The 24,184-nt window shown below is 44.5% G+C and overlaps 1 protein-coding gene across 1 annotated transcript in view; it reads right to left on the bottom strand.

The window, feature by feature from the left end:
• The window catches only part of LOC104389132 (deleted in malignant brain tumors 1 protein-like), an 81,188-nt gene that overhangs the window by 29,533 nt on the left and 27,471 nt on the right, over positions 1–24,184 (bottom strand). Inside the window, 11 exon segments of the mRNA XM_009998083.1 lie at positions 9,096–9,139; positions 10,109–10,196; positions 17,948–18,219; positions 18,975–19,011; positions 19,550–19,821; positions 20,525–20,913; positions 21,465–21,637; positions 21,850–22,061; positions 22,368–22,518; positions 23,701–23,730; positions 23,924–24,181. Coding sequence (XP_009996385.1) covers positions 9,096–9,139; positions 10,109–10,196; positions 17,948–18,219; positions 18,975–19,011; positions 19,550–19,821; positions 20,525–20,913; positions 21,465–21,637; positions 21,850–22,061; positions 22,368–22,518; positions 23,701–23,730; positions 23,924–24,181 — 1,926 coding nt within the window.

The raw sequence follows: 24,184 nt of genomic DNA, 5'->3' as shown, positions 1-24,184 counted from the left end.
CCATGGTGTCCATCCTGATAGATCAAAGCATCTCATTCAAACTAGCAAGATTATAAGGAAGGTTTGGGGTTGTTGTTTGCAGTTGGAAGGAACATGGCACAACAGTAAAGTCTATTTCCACCTGGATCTGAAAGGCTGTGTTTCTTTTTCTCTCCTCAACATCTTTTAAGGAACACTATAGAAGAATTTAAATTCCAAACTAGAACATAAGAAGAAGACCATTTAGAGAACAACTTCACCAAACTATTCCCCTCACAGAAGATAAAATATTATTCATCTTTCTTCAGCTTCCAGCCTTCCTAGGTTATATTTGAAAATATAAAAAACCTGTTTCTAGTTTCTCTCCTTCACCTGACAAATATGTTCTCAATTCTGTATAGTGTTTCACAGATCCAAAATCTCACAGGTCCTAACAGACAAAAGCTCCTCTTCCTTTTGGAAATAGCTCCTTCTTATACTTGGAAATATAACCTATGAATTTGACCTAAATATTTGAATTAGAAGAGAAATTAAACCTTCCAGTGCAACTAATGATCCACACTTTACAGGACAAAGCTTGTCAGCAACATTCTAGGACACCCTTTAACACCACTTCCCAGAAAGCTGGTCTGTCTTAACACCCAATTCCATGTGTAACATTTCACTGCAAATGAAATGAATTCAGATAGTACCTGGAAAATTCAGACATGAATGAAAAAGATTCAGACATGGTACCTGGTTCAGATAGAAGAGCAGCACTCAGCAGCAGCAGCCAAGCAAGCTGGGCCTGACGGTCCATGTTCCTTGAGGTGTCTGCTCCAACCCAAGGCAGCTTCAGAATTTATACCCAATGCATTCTGGTCTACACCAGAGGTGTGTGCTGTGCAATCTGATCTTTCTTCCTGAACTTCTTCCACATCAACGCCAAGGCAGTGATTTACTGCATATTTTCATTTCACAGAACACATCCAGACATCCGGATAAGCAGATCCAGGTCCCCGCGCTGTTCCGGATTGGCTGCCCAGATCTTCCCAAACACTCCCTGGGCACCTTTGTGCCCATGTGTTAATGATGTGGTTGTTCCAGGAAGCAATGGTTTACTTTTGGAGGTTAGGCTGTTTGGTAGGGATTCTCATACCACCAGGCAAGTCAGTTTCCAGCTTACAACCATATTAAACCAGATTAGACTGGTGTGAGAATTGTGCCAAAACCAAGACTGACATCCCATAAATGTCAGAATACTCTCAGACAAACTCCCTCTGCTACAGATTGCTCCTGTAAGAAGTAGCTTCTATGCCTTTTCTTTTTTCTGTGACTCCTCTTCAGCCTGGCAGTAGATCCCTCCAGCCTGTTTCAGATCTGCAGTTCCCTCTCCCTCGTAGCCTGGAGAGCAATGAAACTGCTGTAAGATATTGGCCAAGGCATGGTTGGGCAAGAAGAACTTCTGGGGGTGTATCAGTAGGTCTAAAGCCAAGGAAATGGAGGAAGATAAAGCCAGAGGTGCTACATTTAGCTAAAACTGTGCAAGTGAAGGAATCTGTATGTATAACCAGAGGGACAAGCCCTGCTCTGAGGAAGACCAGTACAGACTGAAGTCCTGGGGCCCTGTCCAGTGAGCTACACTGGTTTGCTGTGATTCCCAAGAAACTGGAGCTCAGTGGGGGGAAATCCAAATGATCCTTATTAGCTATGAGGTTGCCAAAGGGAATTAGGCACCTTCCTGACTTTACAGTGACCATAAATGGTGGATAAGATGAAGACTCCACTGTGGATTTGTGCCCTGCACTCCATCTGCCCGTGTCACAGCTGGTTTGTTTCTGATCAAACTAGACTGAGATCTTCCCCTTGCCTTCAAAGGACAAGCACACATGGTGTCTGACACTCCTGTGTGTCACATCCCCCCATAAACACAGGCTGCACAGAGCCTGAGGAAGGGAAGCCTTTGTCTGTCAGGACCTGTGAAATATTACACAAAAGAATCAAGGCCCTTATTTATCAGGTGAAGGGGAGGAACTAGAATCAGGTTTTTATTCTACTGGCAAGAGGTATGTGATCACAGGAGGAGAGGCAGGACATACTGTAGTGCCCATATAAATACAAATTAATAAAGGACTAGGAGAAAGCATGAAATAAAGTCACTGGATAGAGGGAATACACAACAGGCCATGCTAGAGATGAACCTTTGCCATCTGCTTTCATGGTATCTTTCCAGATTATGTGACTTGCATGAAAAAATGGAATCCCAACTAGAGCAGGCACCCTACACAACTGGAAAAGATTTGTCTCCAGCAAAGCCATGGAGCCAGCAGGATCCCTCAAGCTACACAGCCTTCTCCTTGGAATGAGGTGCTGGTGACAACCCCACTGTGGTCTCTGATACCCCAAGGAATGCCTCCAGCTCTACCTCACTCTGTACTGTCAGGGAGAAAAAGGGTCTCAGCTAGAGAGAGAAAGAAAACAAAGCTGATTTAAAAAGGAACATCAGTTCTCCCTTTCTGTGAATGCTTTTCTTATTTTCTTAGCAGATACCTGAAATCTAGATGTCTACGTTCTTCCCTTCACAGTAACTTCTTGAGCAAACATGGTGATGTCAAGTATCTAAACTCCTAGTTCCGTGTCTCTGTGTGAATTACTTGAATTCAGTGTCATTTCCTGAAGTGACTAAGTAGGTTTATGGAAAATCCACATCAGTGTATTTCCATCCATGTAACTCTAACCTGGGCCTGAACAGAACAGTATGTGCCACTTACATTTCCTGACAGCAATCAAGCTATTTTATACAAACATTTTTCACCTATGAATCATAGAATCATGGAATGGTTTGAGTGGGATGGGACCTTAAAGTTCATCTAGTTCCACCCCCCTGCATGGGCAGGGACACCTCCCACCAGCCCAGGTTGCTCCAAGCCCCATCCAGCCTGCCCATGAACACATCCAGGGATGGGGCAGCCACAGCTTCCCTGGGCAACCTGGGCCAGGCTCTCACCACCCTCACAGCAAAGAATTTCTGCCTGATGTCTCACCTAAATCTCCCTTTTTTCAGTTTCAAACTCTTCCCTCTTGTCCTATCACCCCATGCCCTTGTCAAAAGCCCCTCCCCAGCTTTCCTGGAGCCCCTTCAGGCACTGGAAGCTGCTCTAAGGTCTCCCTGGAGCCTTCTCTTCTCCAGGCTGAACAGCCCAACTCTCTCAGCCTGTGTCCAGATCAGAACTGCTCTAAACCTCTGAGTACCTACATGGTCTCCTCTGGACTTGCTCCAACTGCTCCATGTCCTTGCAGTGTTGAAGCCTCCAGAACTGGATCCTGCTCTGCAGGTGGGGTCTCAAAAGAGCAGAGAAGAAGGAGGACAATCACCCCTCCTCGACCTGCTGGTCACACTGCTTTTGATAATGAAAAAGATATTTTAGAAACAGCCCAAAACTCCAAGTGAAATCCCATTCAGACCTTATCCTCAAAACAATGATGAACAAATCTGATTTGACCCAGATCTCTGTGCTCTGGGATCTGAACCATGTCATGCAGAAGGCACAGAAGAAGCCTGGTAGGCACAGGCCACTGCAGTGCACTTCAGAACCACCTTCCAATGCATTTCTTTGGCTGCTGCTGGACTTTCAGGAACATTCTCTCTTGGAAGTCTAGAGTCCTGTGGACACAGCTCATGTCTCAGGCTTCAGGCCAAAGCTAAGCAAGCACCTAATCCCAGGTGGCAGGAGCCAGCAGTGCTGACGGGAGGGCTGGTCTTTGTGGTCTGGGGACAGCAAAGCTGTTTCCCAGAACATCTTCCTGCAGAAATCTCTCCAGACTCGCTCACAGGAAACAGAACAGCTTTTATCTCTAGAGAAACAGTCTTGTGCTGGAGGTTGGGTGTTCAGCTCCCTTTGTGAAGTGGGGTTTTGTTGCACTGGCAAAACCAGCCCTCTGTGGAAATGGCTTTTTCTAACTAGATAAGAATTTCAGTGTCTATTTTGTATGGTTTTGGCAGCTGGATCTTGGGGAAATGGCACACACAAAGGGCTATGCCTGTGCCTACACAGACAGAGCTGCATGTGTTTATAAAGGTGACACACTCCTCACAGGACACCTCCTGACAAAGGACAAGCTCTCCATGAAGTCACCCTGCTCCCCAGCTCTGACCAGGCAACTTTTCCAGCACTTGTGAACAAAAGCAGCTCAACCAAAGGAATGCAAACATCTGAATTTCATGGAAAGTTAGCGTTATAATTTTCCCAAAGATCTGGGTCTAACATGGTTTGAGGGGCTCAAAGCAAAGCTGTTCTGGAGGCTGCCACCACTGGAGGGCAGCCAGGCACCGTCCTTGGGGAGAGAACTGCTCTGAGCAAGGTGCTTTGTAGGGCCCATAAAGACCAGCAAGCAAGCAGAGGTGAAAATAAACGTATGAAAGAGACAGCTACAGGCAGCGGGAGACTTGTGTCCATTCCTCACCTGTCTTCTGCCAAGGTTTCTGCCCAAATGGAGATGAGGAGAAGCTCTGGCCCACTGCAGGCATCCATCTGTTTCATCCTCCTGTGCAGCTCTCCTCTCATTACCACTTAAAGAGGACATAAACCATGACACCTGAGAGCTCATAGCTGATATTTGCAAAAAGTTTCACTGAAGTATCTTTGCAGGAACAAACCAGGGCTGCCTGCCTTGCTCCTATATGTGTATTTTGTGTACAAATACCTATTTGTACTTCTTCTTCCCTGAAAAAAAAAAGAAATTACTGATGTGTGTGACATCACAACATGGTGCATTTCTCTCTCTGCTATATTGATGTATTTGATATTTCTTTAAATATACTGGATTCCCCACATGAGTGAACTTATCTGACCCACCTGGGGAGACATGGGAAGTATTTCTTTCAAGTCATGAGACACCTTTGGGAAGTACCTGCTTAAAAAAATAGCGTCTTGTGAAGCATGATGGAAATGATTTAGTTAAATATAATACAGACAAGCCATAACATGGATTTTGGAAGAAATGCCCTGCTTTGTTCCCTCAGTTTTACATGAAAGCAGGGAAGAAGGGCCAGCTTCAAATGAACTTGAGGCCCTCAGGATGTGCATGTAAATGAAGATTTCTTATTTGTTCTACTTTGAAAAAAACAAACCTGGGAATAAAATAAAACTTTGTCAAAGAGCAGCAAGGTGGAGAAGATGTAACAAAGAAAGCGAGAAGCAGTAGAGCCAGAGACTGTCTTTTTTTCTGCTTTTCCCAGCTCCAATCCCTGCTGCATCAGGGGCAGCAGAATTACCTGACAACAGCAGCCCTTGTCCTGTTGAGGCCCTTGATGTTGTATATTCACTGTATTACCCACACCAACTGTGTAGGGCCTTCTATTTGTTGCTTAGCTGTCCAGATGGTCTCAATTACAATTAAAATCCCTATTCTTTCAATGCATTCCTTTTCCAAGTTTTCTCTCTGTCAGCCTTTCCACTAAACTCAGCCCCACTAAGTTCTGAAGTGAAAGGTATTTATGCACAATGTGTGGAGACAAGGCCAAAGCCCAGGTGAAGTAACTCACACCCCCTTTAACATAACCCTCTACCAGCTTTCCCATATTCATTGATGGAGGAAAGTGGAAACTTCACACATGAAGCCACCTTCTGGGAGCAGAACTGGGTGCTGGGTCTGGCTTCCTAGTCCCAGAGGAGATGAGGATGTCACCAGCCAGGCCCAGGAAGCCCCAGTCCAGCCCTGTGGAGGGAAAACCTTTGCTAGAGGTGAAGATGATGCCAATGTAAATGGGTATCAGTGCTCTTGGCTCTGCACGTGGTGGGACAGGTCACTTCATCCTGTTACCCAGCTAAGGCTTTCTGTCAACACAGGTTGCTTATCTTGGCATGGGCTGCACTCCTGCAGCTTTTCCTGCTCTTCACGTTCGGGTGGACAATGGTACAGTCTTCATAAAGAGGTGTTCTCAGCTTCTAGCTAATCCCTTCAATCTCAGCAGGTTTCCTGGGCAGAGGTCACACAGAGTGTGACCCACCAGTGCCCCTGACTGTCTCCAGCACCCTCTAAGCATTTGTTATTACAAAAAATTGTAGTGGCCTTTGAGTGCATTGGTGGTGCCAGGGAATGAGGTGTGGCTAATACTGCTTTTCCTTTTCTTTTAAGTAGATGTTCATAGTCACAGAATCACAGAATCACAGAATCTTAGGGGTTGGAAGGGACCTCGAAAGATCATCCAGTCCAACCGCCCTGCCAGAGCAGGGTCACCCAGAGCACATCACACAGGAATGTGTCTAGGGGGGATTGAATGTCTCCAGAGAAGGAGACTTCACAGCCTCTCTGTGCAGCCTGTCCCAGGGCTCTGCCACTCTCACAGCAAAGAAGTTTTTCCTCATGTTTAATTGGAACCTCCTATGCTCCAGTTTGCACCCATTGCCCCTTGTCCTGTCACTGGGCACCACTGAACAAAGCCTGGCTCCATCCTCCTGACACTGCCCTTAACATATTTGTAAACACTGATGAGGTCGCCCCTCAGTCTCCTCTTCTCCAAGCCCAACAGACCCAGCTCCCTCAGCCCTTCCTCAGCAGGGAGATGTTCCACTCCCTTCAGCATCTTTGTAGCTCAACAGTCAAATCAATGCAATAAGAAACAGGGATTGAAGCGCATGGTCTAACCAAATGCTGACTCTGTCAAAGCCTGATTCCTTCCAGGAAGAAGACTCACTGATGAAAGCCACGTTTCTAGTTAGAACTTTGTCTCCTGAGAGTCTGGGGAGACCATAACAATTTCTCAGGATTTTGATTCAGAGACATCCCTACCTAAGAATACTCAATACTGATTTAAAAGTGCACAGAGATGACACGGAAATCAGCCCTTAAATGGCCAAACCCCAACCCAAACACCTCCCAAATTAAAGGCATCACAGCTCAAATCATAGAAGAGGAGAGAGGAGTACCCTGAACCAAAGTTTCCACTGATTCTAATTAATTTTCTCCTTCTGATATTCCTCCTCAGGAGCAGTGTTGTTAAAGATAAAACCTGCTTAGGGGAATTCACAAGTGCTTCTCTGCAGAGAGCAGGGAGTTGTGCCTGCACGAAACCCCAGGGTTTGTTCTGCAGTATTTGAGCCCTGGGAGAGGACTGCAGCAGAGCCCTTGCATGACCCAACACCCTCCGTGGCACCTTGGAAAGGGCAAATAGAATGAATGGGCCTGGCACTTGGATTTTCCTCAGGAAAGGAATGTAGCAATGGTCTGGGTCTTAATTCATAAGGCAGCTGGCAGATTTAAGTGCAAAGCTGCATCCAGTTTTGATAGATATTTACTGGAAAGAACAATGATAAATAGAACTAATGCTTGGTGCTATTAGTTACTAAGGAAAGATTATGAAAAGAGCAATTAAAAAATTAGGGAAGTTGAATTAGTAGAGAAAATAAACTACAAGAAACAATCAAGCTAACTACATAAATTAATTAGGAAAACTTTCTTCCAGACATGAATCCTCAGTGGCTCAGACATAGGAGGAAAAAAGTGCACAAAAAGAGAAATGTAGATCACTTTTCTCTGGACACTGATGGGATCTACAGAGCAGGCTTGCACAAGTAAGGCTGTGCTAACACACCTGGGTACAGGAGCTACCAAGTGAGCAGCAAAGAGTGCTCCAGTGACTTTCTGGGCGATTGATGCAGTTAAACACTTGGTATGGAAAAAAGCTGGATGAATAGTAAGCAACATTACACAGTGGAAGTATTATTAGTTATTTAGGATATAACCACATCAGTCAAAACACGAGTCAACTCCAGAACCACTCCTGAATTTTACCTTCTCTTTTTTAAGACTTTGGAGCTTTTAACAACCTTTTCCAGTGAAAAAGCTTTTCACACACAAGAAGTCCCACCCTTTCAGTACTCTGGCAAACCAGAAATCTGTTTCAGTTTCAGTTATAAATTCTTCTCATAGATTAACAATCATGAAAACTTTGTAAATCAGCATTCCTACTTTCATTGTGACCAAAATATATACTATAATTTCAGTTCTTCTCATGCATGAACAACTGAAGAAACTAAATAAGATGTGAATTGGTAATGATTCAAAAAGGAAGTTGCTTGTTCTAGGGAGAATTATTTCAAGATAGAAATGGTTGGATAAATTTGAAATTGAAATCGCCAGGTATTTCAGTTCCCATAGAAGCTGTGAGAGGAGACAAGAGACAAAATACACACCATCACAAGTTTTGTAAGATTAACTATGATTTTTAGGACAGGTTCTTCACTGAGGTCACTGGAAGAGGCTCCCCAGGGCACCAAGTCTGTCAGGGTTCAGTGACCATCTGGATGACACTCTTAGTCTTATGGTTCAGTTTTAGGTAGCCTTGTGAGGACCAGGGAGTTGGACTCCATGATCCTTATGGATCCCTTCTAACTTGAGACATTCTATGATTACACTCAACCTCTCCTTGCAAAACCTGTTTTTGTTTCAGAAAGTGTTCAACAACTGGCTGATTAAACTCTTTGTAATCCATGTGCTCTGAAGGTGAAAAACATGCTGAGCTATGAGATAATGAGCTGACTTTCCCTGCTAACAACTTGAAAAACCAATGGAGAGCAGGATTAGACCTTGCAACCTTTTTTACCATCTGATATTTAAGTCACCAGGGTTAAATTTCGGTAAGGATGTGGAACTACCAGAAATCTGAACATGGCTCTTCCTTCTTCAGAGGGGTCTGACACAGCCCTGGGTCCTTCTCATTGCTCCCTGCCTCTGGGTTGTCAAAGAGTCATGAATCTAAACCTTTGGGTTTGGTTTATCCTGATTATCTCCCTCAAATAAATAATCTGTGGACACTCAATAGAACCTTTGTCAAGGTGAGGCAGGTGGGATTAGGACTTGAAGTCCATGGCAAGTCTCCTGCGGGAGAGCTTGTTGGTTCTGTAAGGGCAGGATTATCTTTTGGTGCTCCTCCCTCGTCTTGGCAATTAGCAAATAGAATTGCCTAATGCAGATTCAGGTCACTAGAATGATTTGAAGGTAGTTGTGGGGAACAGTCCATCTTTTTCCCCCTCCACATAAGACTAAACAAAGAATGCCTTTCAAGTCAGCAAAGCGAGAGTGACGCCTTTTCACTGATTCACTCAAGGACAGAATGAACAGGCCTCTTGCCCTACCAGATAGGTGCAGAGCAAAAGAAGCAGCACAAGGGTTGCGATAGCTGGCAGAAATACAAACAACAGATTAAAAACTGCTCCTAACAGAATATGTACCTGGCCCATGGTGATTGGCTAATTCAGACAGTACTTTCTCGAACCGTGGTCTCTGGTCCATAAAAAGAGAGCAGAACCTGCTCTGTTTCCTGCCTGCCTGGGACAAGACCCCGCTGCAGCACCTGAACCTGCCTGAGTGCCACTCCACTGCGAGGAGAATGTCTGCCACAGAGCCACGGGACCAGAGCCCTGCCAGCAGCAGGAAGGGGTTACCCCGGTTACTGGGACACAGGCCCCCCTGCAGATCTCCAGCCCAGCCTGCCAGCACTTCTGACAACTGCGCTACAGAAGGAAGGAGGGTAAATATACACACACACACACACACACACAGACTCTTTAACTTTATTTACTGGGCTCAACTCCTACCCTTTCACTCCATTGATTTACACCTCTCCTTCGGAGTGTGCCTTCATAAACCTTAGTGCCTTTGAATCCCTTTTCCAATATACGTACCTAGTAAACCTCTCCTGAACCTTGATCCCTTAGTTTGTATTGTCCCTTAATAAATTGATTAATTGCAAACTAAACATCGGTCTCAGTAATAGTTTGTGAGCGTAGTGGGAGGGTACTTTAATCTACCCCCTTAGAAACGAACCCTCAGCGGCCGTTCCTCTGGGAGAGGTGGACGCTTGGGCTTTTTAACAAACCTCTCCTCACTGGGGGGGGAAGTTGTGAAAACATCCTGACAGCCAGTAGCCCCCCGGTACCGGCTCGCGACAGTCGTATTAAAGTATTGGATGGACTCTGAGTGACACTGATTGAAATATTCTAAAAGTTTTTGAACCTTAGCTGGATAGAAATTTGCAGCATCAGATGTTAATTTAAAAAATAAATAAATAGAGCATGTCCACAAACCTGCTGGTTGCAGACAACTTCTGAGGCAACTTATATCCCAGAAACCATCACAAAAAGCTCACCAGGTTCCTTTATCAGATATTTCAATGTGCCCTTCACAGTGGTTCCATCCATTCACCAAACTCATTGACACAAAAGAAAAAAATTTCCCTGAACCCAGGACCTCCATGGAAAAATAGAATCAAAGTTCTATACAGGCTGGAAGAGCCTCCAGAGGTCTCTGGTCCAGTTTCTGTTTCAGACAGGTCCAGAGTAGACTCTTCTGGGTTGTGTCTATGAGATAATTGAATACGTCCAAGGATGGAGATCCCACAGCTTCTCTGGGTCCCTGCTCCAGTGTTTGACAGCCTCATAGTAAAAATAAATATTTTCCTTTATATCCAGGTGGAATTTCCTGTGTCCTGACTTGTGCCTCTTGCCTCTTGTCCTATTGCTCTGCACCTCTGAGAAGAGATTTGATTCCATCTGCTCAGCCCCCTCCCAGCAGGTGACTATAGATGGCAACAGAACCTCCCCTTCACACTCTCAAGACTTACCAAGCCCAAGTCCTTCAGCATCTCCTTGTAAATCTTGTATTCCAGCCCCCTGAAGATCTTGATGACCCTTTGCTGGACTTGCTCTGGGATGCCTGTGCCTCTCTTGCAGGGGGAAGCCCCATTCTGGTGCTACAGGTCCCAGCAGTGCTGAGCAGAGGGGACAGATCACCTCCTGTGACCGGCTGGCAGTGCTCAAAGGGCACATGGTTGGCTCATGGTCAGCTTGTTGTCCAGCAGGAACTCCAAGTCCTTTCCTGCAGCAGTGTCTCTCCAGCTGGCTCTCCACCTGTGCTGCTGCCTTCCACAGCCTGAGCTGGCACTTGCTGTCAAGGATAGGAGGAGTTAAGGTGCCACAAAGCAGGTTAGAAGAGAGGCTCCTGTGTCATTCTCATTTCACCAGTTAGGGATGAACACACATGCTCAACCTGCTTCCATGCTCCTGGTTTTCAGGGTCCCTGGGGCAAGGCCATGCTCCTAAAGCACGTACCTCCAGAACAGTGTTATTCCTGAATAATCCACTTTCTGTGGCCCGGGATCCACAGCAACACTGTGGATAAACCACTGCCTGGAGTGAAGGTCAGTGTGTCAACATCCATGTGACTCTACATACAGAGTCAAGCCTAATTTATCCCAACTTAACACTCAGGTGGATATAATTTGGGGAAGTTCTTGACTTTATTCTCTGTTAAGCACCCACAGGCCAGAAAAGCTGCTCATCTGCCTGTGTCTGGGCTGTGACTGATCTCTGAACACGTGCAGCTCACCATGTTGTTACTAAATACTCCTACCTGTCTGCTGGGGACCCCTTTTCATCTGTCAGTGTGTTTTTGTCTCAGCCCCTCCAGTACACGAAAGAGAATTCAGTATTCAGGGAGACCCTAAAGCAACTTCCAGTACCTGAGGGGCTACAGGAAAGCTGGAGAGGGGCTTTTTGCTGACAAAACATGTTTCAGGATGTATAACCATGCAGATTGAAAGGGGTGGGCTCTGCAGTTTGACTAGCCTGGTTTTGTTTTATAAGTTGGTGATTTCATACAGTGGAGATACTTTTGAAACACTATCTTAATATTTTTTGGTAAGGGTTTGTTTATAATACCTTGATTTTTCAGTTATCTTTGCTCAGAAGCCCTTGTCTTCTATGGGACCAGTGGTTAAACCCTCCCCTTGGCATATCCAAGAGGATCTTTGGATCCTTGGCTGGCTGCAGAGGAACCAGCTGCCTGCAGCTAAGGACAAATTTCGATATGCCAAGTGAAGAACAATGGCAGACTTTTCCCTCTCTTAGTTTCTCCACTGTCCCAAAGCAGAGCTGGGGGGGTGGTTGTGTTTCCACAGCCCTTTGCAGACCAGATCCCCCAGAGCCACCACATCCACAGTGGTGGGTCTGCCCAGAGTCCATCAAGGTGGCTTCCTGGGCTGAGAGGTTTGCAGGGATTTGCAGCATCTCCCACCCTGGACTCCCTGTGCTGCCCATCAGCCTGGACAGAGTGAGTGCCAGCAAGGAAAGTCCCATCTGGGACACCTCTTTGGATAGGGGTACCCTGAGCTGGCCGAGGTCTTAGCCTCAAGAAGTACTGGAGCAACAGGCTCCTAATCTGCTAGGAAACAATGTTTTTTGTTGGTTTTGTGTTGTTGTTTTGTGTTTTTTTTTTCAAAATGCAATGCCAGAAATCCCTCATGACTGCACAAATTCTGGTCTGCATTTTAAACAGTTAATTTTCAGCTTGATCTGTAAGTGTCATCCCAGCTGTCATACTTCACAGCCTCTGGGAAGCATCCCATGTGACACCTGGATTAGTCCTTGCAGTGTTGGCAGAGAACAGTCGCCTTGTCTTCCTCAGCAATACATTCCTTAGAGAAATCCAGTGAACTTTTATGAAACAAAGAAGGTTTGTTCCACACTGGCAAGGCTCAGCTCAAGTGTTTGCTCTACACGTACTGTGTGCAGCTCACCATGTCTAAACCTTCTGTAGTGCATCTCAAGGCCATTCCTTCTTGTTCTATCACTAGTTACTTGTGAGAAGAAACCAGCACCAACCTCTTTACAATATCCTTTTAGGTATTTGTAGAGGGTAATGAGGTCTCCCCTCACCTTCCTTTTCTTCAGACTAAACAGCTCCAGGTCCCTCAGCTGTTCCTCATAAGACTTGTTCTCAAGGCTCTTCACCAGCTCAGTTGCTCTTCTCTGCACCCACTCCAGCACCTTGATGTCTTTCTTGTATTGAGGTGCCCAAATCTGGACACAGCACTTGAGGTCTGGCCTCACCAATGCCAAGTCCAGAGGGACAGTCACCTGCCTTGTCCTGCTGCCACACTGTTTCCAACACAGGGCAGGATGCCATTGGGCTTCTTGCCCACCTGGACACACTGCTGGTTCATATTCAGCCACCTCTCAATCAGAACCCCCAGGTCTCTTTCTCCTGGACATCTTTCCAATCACTTTTCCCCAAGCCTGTAGCACTGCCTGGGGTTGTTGTGGCCCAGGTGCAGGACCTGGCACGTGGCTAAGACAGTTTTGCCTCAGCTCCTCCATCCAGTCTGTCCAAGTCTCTCTGCAGAGCCTCCCTGCCCTCAGGCAGATCAACACTTCCTCCCAGGTTGGTGTTGTCTGCAAACTTACTGAGGGTGCACTCTATCTCCTCACCAGGATGGTTGATAAAGATGTTAAACAGAAGTGGTCCCAACACTGAGCCCTGAGGAGCCCCACTTGTCACCAGCTGGAGGTAACTCCATTCACCAGCACCCTCTGGGCCTGCCTGCCCAGCCAGTTTATCCAACAGACAGCATGAGCATCCAAGCCATGAGCAGCCAGTTTTCTCATCAGAATGCTTAAACACAACAGGTTTGCATGACCGTGTCTAAAGACAAAATGCAGCCCTCACAGTCTTCCTGCAGAAAGAGGAGGAAAGAGAGAAGCCACCTCTCCAAAACTATTGTTTCTGAAAACTGGAAAAACAAAGGACAAAAAAAGAAATACAGACATTGGGTCTTTAGAACAGCATCAGCCCAGTTCATTTCTACGTGATAGCCTGTGAGTAATTCACTTATTTCAGAAAGAACAAGGAAAAATCTGCTTGGATGGGTGCCAGGTGATTCAGGGCAAAAGAGGTGATCTGAGTGTTATTCTAGGAAATAAAAACAAATCTCACTCCCAGTGACCCAGATGGGTCACTGATGAGTATCCTCAGCTAGACATGGCTTATTAAAACATGCTTTTTATGTCATCCTTCTTGAGCCTGAGATAGAAAATCTCCTAAAATATACAAGCTGCTGTGAGAATTTTAGTATCTCCTTAGTTTTTTCCCAGCTAGATAGAAACTGTCAAAACAAATTAAAAAAAAAAAATAAATTAAGCAAAAACAAAACAAGAAAAGAGAAGTATGAAAAAAAAAGAAAAACAAGTAAATAAGAAAAAAATCTCCTTGTAACATAAAGCATTTAACAGAAATAGTGCAAAAAGTTGGGTTTGGGTTCAGGGGTGCTGGACCTCAAAGGATTGTGATTATTTTGTCTTGAACTTGTCACAAATAAAGGACAGTGGAGGATCAGCCTCAAGAAATATCTTGGCTGCTTCCTCTGAATTCATTAAGCATGGTGGACAATTCAGCAACTCTGATTTCCCTTTCAGAGTAAAATCCGGTTAAAAAATCTTGCCCATGGTTGGTGAGGCTGGTGGAGTTAGGAAAAAAAAAAATAAATCAGTCAAGTGAAAATGATCTCCAGAGTTAGATTAATTTAGTGGTTTAATTAGAATTTGGTACAAAGGGCTCCTGAGTCAGAACTGTGAGCACAAGGTGCTGCATTCAGCTTAATATCAAGGAATATCTGTGGGCTACTATGGCAAGGCATGGGGAGAAAGTGAGGAAAACAAGATAAAATATGTCTCCTACTCATACCCTGCAAGCCCAAACAGGCTATTTTTTTAATATCAATGTTCAAAACATGGGGATTTGTTATTAACAGCTGGAAAACATATCTAGTTGTTGGCTGTGGGATCCAGAAACAAAATGGTATTTATTTATACCCAATTATATAAATATTACATAAATATTTTCATCATGTGTTTCTGGGAAGGAGGACTACAGAGCTGAATTATCTGCTTCATATTCCAAAATTAGAATAGAAAGATAAACAGGACACCAAAGCACAGGAAATTCAGGACACAAACAAGCAAACAAGAACTTTTTTCTGAGCTTTGCTTTAACCCCACTGCTGGCCAAAGAGTTTGTCTGATACCACTGGGAGCAGCACAGTGGCATTAACATATACAGAGTCTGTGCAGTTTTTCTTTTCCAAAAAGTATGGATTTGAAACCAAATAGCTATGGATACATCTTCTTTCCATGAAAAAAAACACCTTCTCCAGTGCCCCTTCAAAAGAACTGTCCAGGGATGACATTGGCAAAGGATTTTAGCACAATGTGGCAAAATAACATGTTTAGTTGGGGCTGGAACTAGATGAACTTCAAGTTCCAACCCAAACTTTTCTATGATTACGATGATGGGTAGTGAGAGACACACCAGATAAAAAATAAATAATCTAATGCCAAAGTGAGACAGCTATTCAAAACTAAAAACTGCTAAGTGATGGTTGTTTGCCCAGAGAAGCTGTGGCTGCCCCATCCCTGGCAGTGTTGAAGGGCAGGTTGGATGGGGCTTGGAGCAACCTGGGCTGGTGGGAGTTGTCCCTGCCCATGCAGGGAGGTTGGATCTAGATCATATTTAAGTTCCCTTCCAATCCAAATCATTCTATGAGTCATTCTACGAATCTCTAAGGGTGGAGGAGGTGACAAGAGGCCCAACTGCAGCCTCCAGAAAGCTCCTTTGAAGAGTGAAGGCAGCGGCCTCAACACACTCCTGGTGCTCGACACCCTTGTGTTTGCAGGCACCTGGCTGCACTCTGTGGTTGGAGCAACACTGATCCCCCACAAAGCAACTAAACAAGAGAACAAAACAAATGCCCAAATAAACAATTTAATTTACATTTTGGCTTTCGTTTTGACTCGGACATGAAAGGCAGAAATCCCAGATCTTGCTTTTCATATTTTCATGCACCAATGATAAATGTTTAGATGGGACTTGGCTGTTTGCATTTCCAGCATATTTCAGCCTGATTTATGAATGTGAACAACACACTCTGAAAGGCTGGGTAAGTCCTGAGAAGGAAACTCCTCACAGCCACAAAGCACAGAACCATAGGGGGGAAAAAAAGAAAAGGAATTAAATTATTTCATCATGATCAGCAATCAAAAGAATTAAAAATTGAACAAAGCTCTGCCTTTTGAAAAAGAGACATGAAAAGTCTTCTGAGGTTTGATCTCCTGGATGAGATTTACAGGTTTGCCAGGTTTAGGATGTTTGTCACTGGGGATGTTTCCAATTGATTTGACAAGCCTTTGTATCAGATTGTGTGGTTCAGCCCTAAATATTGCAAACAAAACATTTTTAACAGCTCAGTAGCTTTTGAATTTGGATTTATTTAAGCTAGAGAAGTGAAAAAATAATGGAAAAAACATGAATCTTCAAATAAGTAACATTCACCTAAAGAGAAAGGTGAGAAAATGACTCTTCATGGCCAGGAAGGACAGGGCAAAAGCTAATGGACTTGAATGGCAACAGTGAAAATTGAGGGTAGACGTGAAAAATCCTTCTCAATGGTGATGGCAATTTCAGTAGTGAGACTCATTAAGCATGAGAAGAGGTTGCCTACACGAGTTAGGGAAGCTTCTGTTGGGAAGATGTTGGGCTGGGGTGGCAGTGCTGAGGATGCAGATGGAAGCTCCAGCTGATGTGTTGGTGCTGTGGGTGCAGAGGGAAGCTCCAGCTAATGTGCTTTTGGTGCTCTGGGGGAGCAGCAGTGTCTGTGTCTGAGGAGGAAGTGGCACGGGAGTGGCTGGCAGGGAGGACTGAGGCAGTAGCAGGGACCTAGTGACTGTGTGGGAAACAGGATGTGGTGCTTTTGGGAGCAAGTGCCACAATGTGGAGTGAGAGAGAGACCAGGTCTATTCCAGGGATCTTGGGAGTAGGAGCTGGGTGTCGTGAGAAGGTAACAGAAATGGCAGGAGGGAAAAGAGCAACCATAGCTGCACTGAAATAGCTGGGAATTTTTTTCTAGAGTTCTCAGGGCATGAAGATTTCTGTTCTCTCTTGCTTTTCAGCTTTACAAATATGCCTATGAACAATGAGGGACCAAGGAGCCTTTCCTGTAAGGTCTGGACATGTATTTTGACTCTGCTGCCAGATTATATTTTATTTTTTACCCACCTTTTACTGTTTTATTCTGTTAAAGTGCCATGTTGTAGCCACAAATACAGGGGTGTGCCCAACCCCCACCCAACACAGAGATACCCCACACCTCTTCACAGCAGTATGCAGGAATGTTCCAAAGCACAAGTGATGGGCAGAAAGTCAAATACTGGAGGGAAATACTGGAGGAAAAGCTTCCTCTCTGATAACAGAGAAATAGCCTGGCTGCAGAGGACCATTATTCCTCACTGGTGTGTAAGAGAAGATCCTGTCACCCTTCCTGAGCTCCTCACCTTTGGAGATGCTGTGGAAACAGCAGTGGATGCAACGCTTGTTTGGGTGGGAGAGGATGCCCAGGGCTCGATCAGCATCTGCTTTGGAGGGAACATGGGGTGGGGGAAATGCAGAGGGACAGGTCCTTAGAAGTGCCCTGAACAATGTGGGCCATTTTGCTTTCGAGTGGCATGCAGGAGAACACTATGGGAACCAAAAGAAAAGACATTTCTGGATCAAGAGGCAGCAATCACAATTCTGTGATAGTCTGCTTGCCTAGAGGCAGGTATTTTCTGCAAATTTGCAGGTGCAGCAAGAAAATGAATTAGCCCACATCAAAATATTTAGAAATTCCCAGTGTAGTATTTCAGAAGCAGGGGCTCAGTCCATCACTTGAGGATTTTCGGTCCAACAGACCACACTCTTCAGCACAGTGAAACATTTGTTTGTATTTTAATCACAGAGGCATTAATTTGAAAGACAAGATGGTAAGATCAATCTTTACATTTCCTTTCCAGAGATGACCTGTTACTTTCCCCCCTATTACATCTCCTTCCTACTTAATAAACATTGAAATACTTATTGGTGTCTTGCTCATATTTTTTTTCCAGCTCATAAACTGGTGAAACACGAGATATATGTTCTTAGAGGGATGTGAGAAGAGAAATAACGAGGAGAAACATGTGGTTGTACCAAACAACTGGTGACATGAATGTGGAAATTATTTCTTAATCATTTAGGGAGTGTTGGGATTACAAAGGGATCCTGAAGAATTTCAGTGGGCTAGGATGCACTGAAGACCTAAGTGGTCTTAGAGGGAAGATGAGAGACATTTATTTGACGTTACCAGCAGTGCTACTCTCAGCACCCCCTTCCCGAAGCCGAAGTGGTCCGACTACCACCTTCACTTTTTCCTCAGCAGAACTTGTATCTCTCTTGGACCTGGTGAGACAGCCCCTGTAGCACCGGGAGGAGAAGTCCTGGAGCCTGCACACCACCAGCTCGCAGCGCAGGAAGACCAGCGGGTGGCGGCGCATGAACTCAAAGGCGTTGAACTTGAACCGAGCAAAGTGGCTGCTGGGGGAGGAGTATGTGGTGTAGGAAGGGTCTCGAACACATCTGGGAAGAGAGGGAAGAGAGAATTAGACTCTGTGGATACAAACATGCACATTCCTGCAAAAATGCAATAGGTGAAGCAGAATTGTGTCACTGTGAGGTGCTGAGAACACAATGGGATGAAAATGCAACTTTCATGGCATTAACTTTTAATGGTATTAACTTTTTAAATATAGGCTCATTAAAGTCCTATGAAGCAGCTAGAGATTATTTGCAACCATTTTTTTTTTCTTTTCTCTTTTCTCCTTTTTTCCAAGAGGAGGCTATAGATGGTGAAAAAGGGACAACAGACCTCAACTCATTGAACATCTGTACAAAACACCAATCACGTTGGTCATTGACACCAAAGTGTCATCACTGGGATGACCACAGCCATCCCAAACCTTCATGGCACTTAAAACACCTGTGCTATACTAGGCATGAAAAAATGCATTTGGTTTTACTAAAATATTGAACACTTAGGACAACAGATTCCTGCTTCCAGATTTCACTATCTCATCTGCCTCAATCCCACTACTTTGAATGTTGCATACAGAACAAGGATGAAGTAAGTGAAACAAAATAATAGTGAAGTCTAAATGTCTTTTTTTATTTTATTTCCAGGGTCATACTGTAAAAATGTTAAAAATCAAAACCCCTTTTTAGCAGTCTGTTGATAAAGAGATCTAAACCAATTCAGGTTGGCTCTGCTCTTTTAAATAAATGCAGAAAAGGTATTACAGTTGTGCTTGTAAGGACTTAAAAAAAACACCTCTTACCCATTCTTGACTATAACATAGGCCAGAGTATCAAAATCTTGAGCAAATTTGCAGGTGCAGCAAGAAAATGAATTAGCCCACATCAAAATATTTAGAAATTCCCAGTGTAGTATTTCAGAAGCAGGGGATTTTCGGTCCAACAGACCACACTCTTCAGCACAGTGAAACATTTGTTTGTATTTTAATCACAGAGGCATTAATTTGAAAGACAAGATGGTAAGATCAATCTTTACATTTCCTTTCCAGAGATGACCTGTTACTTTCCCCCCTATTACATCTCCTTCCTACTTAATAAACATTGAAATACTTATTGGTGTCTTGCTCATATTTTTTCTCCAGCTCATAAACTGGTGAAACACGAGATATATGTTCTTAGAGGGATGTGAGAAGAGAAATAACGAGGAGAAACATGTGGTTGTACCAAACAACTGGTGACATGAATGTGGAAATTATTTCTTAATCATTTAGGGAGTGTTGGGATTACAAAGGGATCCTGAAGAATTTCAGTGGGCTAGGATGCACTGAAGACCTAAGTGGTCTTAGAGGGAAGATGAGAGACATTTATTTGACGTTACCAGCAGTGCTACTCTCAGCACCCCCTTCCCGAAGCCGAAGTGGTCCGACTACCACCTTCACTTTTTCCTCAGCAGAACTTGTATCTCTCTTGGACCTGGTGAGACAGCCCCTGTAGCACCGGGAGGAGAAGTCCTGGAGCCTGCACACCACCAGCTCGCAGCGCAGGAAGACCAGCGGGTGGCGGCGCATGAACTCAAAGGCGTTGAACTTGAACCGAGCAAAGTGGCTGCTGGGGGAGGAGTATGTGGTGTAGGAAGGGTCTCGAACACATCTGGGAAGAGAGGGAAGAGAGAATTAGACTCTGTGGATACAAACATGCACATTCCTGCAAAAATGCAATAGGTGAAGCAGAATTGTGTCACTGTGAGGTGCTGAGAACACAATGGGATGAAAATGCAACTTTCATGGCATTAACTTTTAATGGTATTAACTTTTTAAATATAGGCTCATTAAAGTCCTATGAAGCAGCTAGAGATTATTTGCAACCATTTTTTTTTTCTTTTCTCTTTTCTCCTTTTTTCCAAGAGGAGGCTATAGATGGTGAAAAAGGGACAACAGACCTCAACTCATTGAACATCTGTACAAAACACCAATCACGTTGGTCATTGACACCAAAGTGTCATCACTGGGATGACCACAGCCATCCCAAACCTTCATGGCACTTAAAACACCTGTGCTATACTAGGCATGAAAAAATGCATTTGGTTTTACTAAAATATTGAACACTTAGGACAACAGATTCCTGCTTCCAGATTTCACTATCTCATCTGCCTCAATCCCACTACTTTGAATGTTGCATACAGAACAAGGATGAAGTAAGTGAAACAAAATAATAGTGAAGTCTAAATACCCCTTTTTAGCAGTCTGTTGATAAAGAGATCTAAACCAATTCAGGTTGGCTCTGCTCTTTTAAATAAATGCAGAAAAGGTATTACAGTTGTGCTTGTAAGGACTTAAAAAAAAACACCTCTTACCCATTCTTGACTATAACATAGGCCAGAGTGTCAAAATCTTGAGGATCAGGTGATGCCACACAGGTGTCCACAAACACAACCAGGTTTGGGTCAGAGCTGTGAAGACCAGCTTGAAGGTACAAATTTTGGTTCAAGTCAATGTAGTACGGAGAGTCGTGCACTTGCCGCGAGAATGATGAGGAGTCATAAAAAATGATGTTCATGTCATATCTTCCAAACTGATTTTCATTCACATCTATGGTATCCTCAGCAACATACATTAGCTGCATCCACGTGTTCTGTAGCATCTTGCAACTGATATGTAAGTGAATGTCTTTTTTCCTCTTGATTATGTTCCCGGAAGATGCGATTTTGATCACGTTGGAATAGTTGATTGTATCATTGTTCTCCTGTTCAACATGTAATTTAAAATGAGGAATTGCATTTTTGTCCTTTTCTATGTTCTAAGATTTGATGGAGCAATGTGCAATTTAAAATGTAGGTTAATCTTAAGCTCTTTAAAACAAGAAGCTTGATGTTTGCCTTTTCTGCCTACACATTGTAAATAAACTTGTTAAGTACATAGTTAAACAGAAATCAGGTGAGAAAAACTCTCTGTTAAATCCAAGGCAGAGCCAGCTCATTGAACATCTGTACAAAACACCAGTTGTGTTGGTTATTGATATCAATGTGTCATAGTTGGCATAACCATAGTCATCCACCCCAAACCTTCTTAAAGCACTGTGTTTACTTTAAGTAAGGGAAAGTTCATGTACCTTCTTCCCATGTTTTCCTCCCTAGAAGCCCCTTTTTATTAAGCCTGGGGATTCCTCAAGGTATGGAAGCCTAAAATCCTCCAGTTCTTGTTGTTTCCATTCTTAGCCCTGTGGACCACAACGGCCCTTCCATGACTCTTTCCAAAGCAGATCCTGCAATTCAGTGCCCAGAGTGATGAACATACCTCTCGTGTGGTCCCACAGCCATGGTAGGGAATGTTGAATATAACCTCGCGTGACGTGACTGTTGGCGGGCAGCGACTGTCGTCCAGCGTCACCATCTGCGCCGAGTAGCCTTGAGACTGGAGATAGTCCCTGCTGACCACTGCGTGCATGTAGTCTGGCAAGCACAGGAGGGCTGGTGGAAGAAGACACAGTATATTAGCCACTTCAGGGACTTATTAATGACTGAAGGTTGTTTTTTTTCTTCATTTAGAAAATGTACATTTCATGTTATTTCAAATGCATAATTCCATTTCCCTAACATCTTAAAATATACACTAGTATTTCTTTTACCAACAACAACAGTAAATGAGCTTGTGCCTTGAGAAACACCAACCAGAAACTTACTAGTGTTTTGATCTGCTGGGATGGAGGAGTAGTGAGCCTGAAACCCTCTGAAGGTGTATCTAGAGTCACTGTGGAAGCGAACGGTCATCATGTTTGAAGAGGATGTGTACGTGGGGAAGGAACCAGAACAAAGCCTCCCAATAAGTGGGGAAGAGTGTGGAGGTCCATCATAGACTTCAATGTAGTCATGCTGGCATGTGTCACTTTGCATCCTGGTGAAGAAACATCAACATCTTGTCAAACTCAGAAACTCTGATTTAGTTGCCTAACGTGACAAAAATATTTCAGCATTTAAAGCTTTTATGGAAGAGATTTTGTTGGTTTTGTGTGTAGCTGTAGCAAATATACTCTGGTGAACAGAAAATGCCACACTAATCTAGGTTTTGTTCTAGTTTTCCTGCTGGATGTTGTTGAAAATATCTTTAAAATTGGGGAAGTTGCCTGCTTCAGAAAAGTTGTTAAGCTTCTCCAGTAGGTTTTGACTTTGTTATTTGCCCAGGAATCAATGTTTGACTTACACAATGTCTCTAAATGTGAGCATAACACGGAAATTGCTCTCTACTTGTATTTCCCACACACAGTCAGCGTCATTTGGATAACTTCCAGGGTAGAAGGGACTCTGCAGCATCCCAGAGGAATTTGAGATTGATCCACCACAAACATAAGGTGCTGCAGAAAGAAATGGAAGCGAATTGACTTAACATTAACGTCTACAACATTGCACTTGAGCTGTACATATCTCATCCACTGCTGCTGGAAAGCAGGTCTCCCTCTGACTGCAAGTGGTACTCTGCATGACTCAAATAAAAGCAAATATTTGGTTTTGCTTTAGGTTTAATTTCATGTTGTGCTCGGGATCCCCTGTCACATCCATGGTATCACATCACCCTCTTCAGGCCGGGCTGGTAACACCTGGATGCTTTCTGCTCTGCTCTCTACTTTCTGCAGTTGAGGACTGATTCTGGGAGGTGTTATGACAGTAAAAATCGAAGTACCTTCCTGAACAGACAGCATCCCTTCAGTTGCTCTGCTGCTTCTCTTTATTCCCCTAAGAATTTTGGAGGATAAATGAGTTGCAAGTTTCCTGGGAAACTCTGTGATTTTATGATCTCATACTGAAATAAACATTCCAGGCTACTGGGCCAAGTCTTAAATATATCTCATTTCTCCCGTAAGTGTGGCTGAAAAAAGCTTTCATGTTCCTGCCAGCATGACTGACATGAAATTATTATGTTCAACACACAGAAACTCCTACAAGTTTCCTTACAGGCAGGTGAGCACAAGCTCTGAACTTAATTCCTACAAGATGTGACAGGCAAAAGCAATGACCCCCATTTTGTATTCTTGCATAGGGACAGTCCCAGTGCAGCACACTCCTCCCTGCCTCAGGATATTTGGATTCTTGGGCCATTCCAAACGTGGGAGCATCAGCTGTAGTCAGGCACTGCCCCTTCCTTGGACCAGACTGCACAGGCTCTCAAGCACCTTCACTTTTGTACCATTTTCAGAAGAGCCAAAAATTACACATTGCAACACTTAACATGACCCTGCCATTCCTGATGTATCTGGTTAAAAGAGATTTAGATAACGTTTTCTAAGCCTTGACCCAGCTGAAGAGCACAGAGAGGAACTGGTTTTGCCAACAGCCAACCAAAACAACTGCAAAACAAGCACCACTGAAATGAAAGGGGACATAATAGCCTAAGAATTATCATGTAAATTTAAACTGATATTGCCTCTGAAACAAAAATCAAATAAAAAAAACCAAAACAAAATGAAAAACCCAAAAAACAACCAACAGGAAGACATACCACGAATAAAACCATGGAAATTGCCACAAAAGTGCAGTACCTGGTGGAGGTGTCGGGGTGGTCGGAGGGGCTGTGGGTGCAGAAGAAGATGAGTCAGAAGTGTGTTGCTCATGAGAAAGGTGCTGGGGCAAGGACAAGCCCCCACTTTGGATCGCAGGGTACAACGATGGTGATGGCAGAGAGGAGGGGATGGGGACACGGGGGCTGGGCAGGGAGAGCCGAGAGCTCCACGGGAGAGCCAGAGGCGTCTGCCGGCCACCCACCTGCACAGATGACGCCGGCGTCCTCCAGATGTGCGCAGTTGTGCAGGCCCCAGCCGCGGTGCCGGCACAGCTGGAGGGAGGGCTCGTCCCCTCGGCACTGCACGTCGTCCAGGAAGATGGGCCCAGAGCCGAGGCCGAAGCGCGCGTTGCCCGGGGCTGCCAGGGCCCGGCCGCAGCCCAGCTGCCCGCACACCACCTGCGCGTCCTGCAGCTCCCACTGGTCATCGCACACCGTCCCCCAGCGCCGGCCGTCGGACAACG

The sequence above is a fragment of the Chaetura pelagica genome, unplaced genomic scaffold (assembly GCF_000747805.2).
Source record: "Chaetura pelagica isolate M959 unplaced genomic scaffold, ChaPel_1.0 scaffold465, whole genome shotgun sequence".
Taxonomy (NCBI): domain Eukaryota; kingdom Metazoa; phylum Chordata; class Aves; order Apodiformes; family Apodidae; genus Chaetura; species Chaetura pelagica.
Note: the sequence above shows the minus strand (reverse complement) of the source record. Positions and strands in the feature narration are given on the sequence as shown.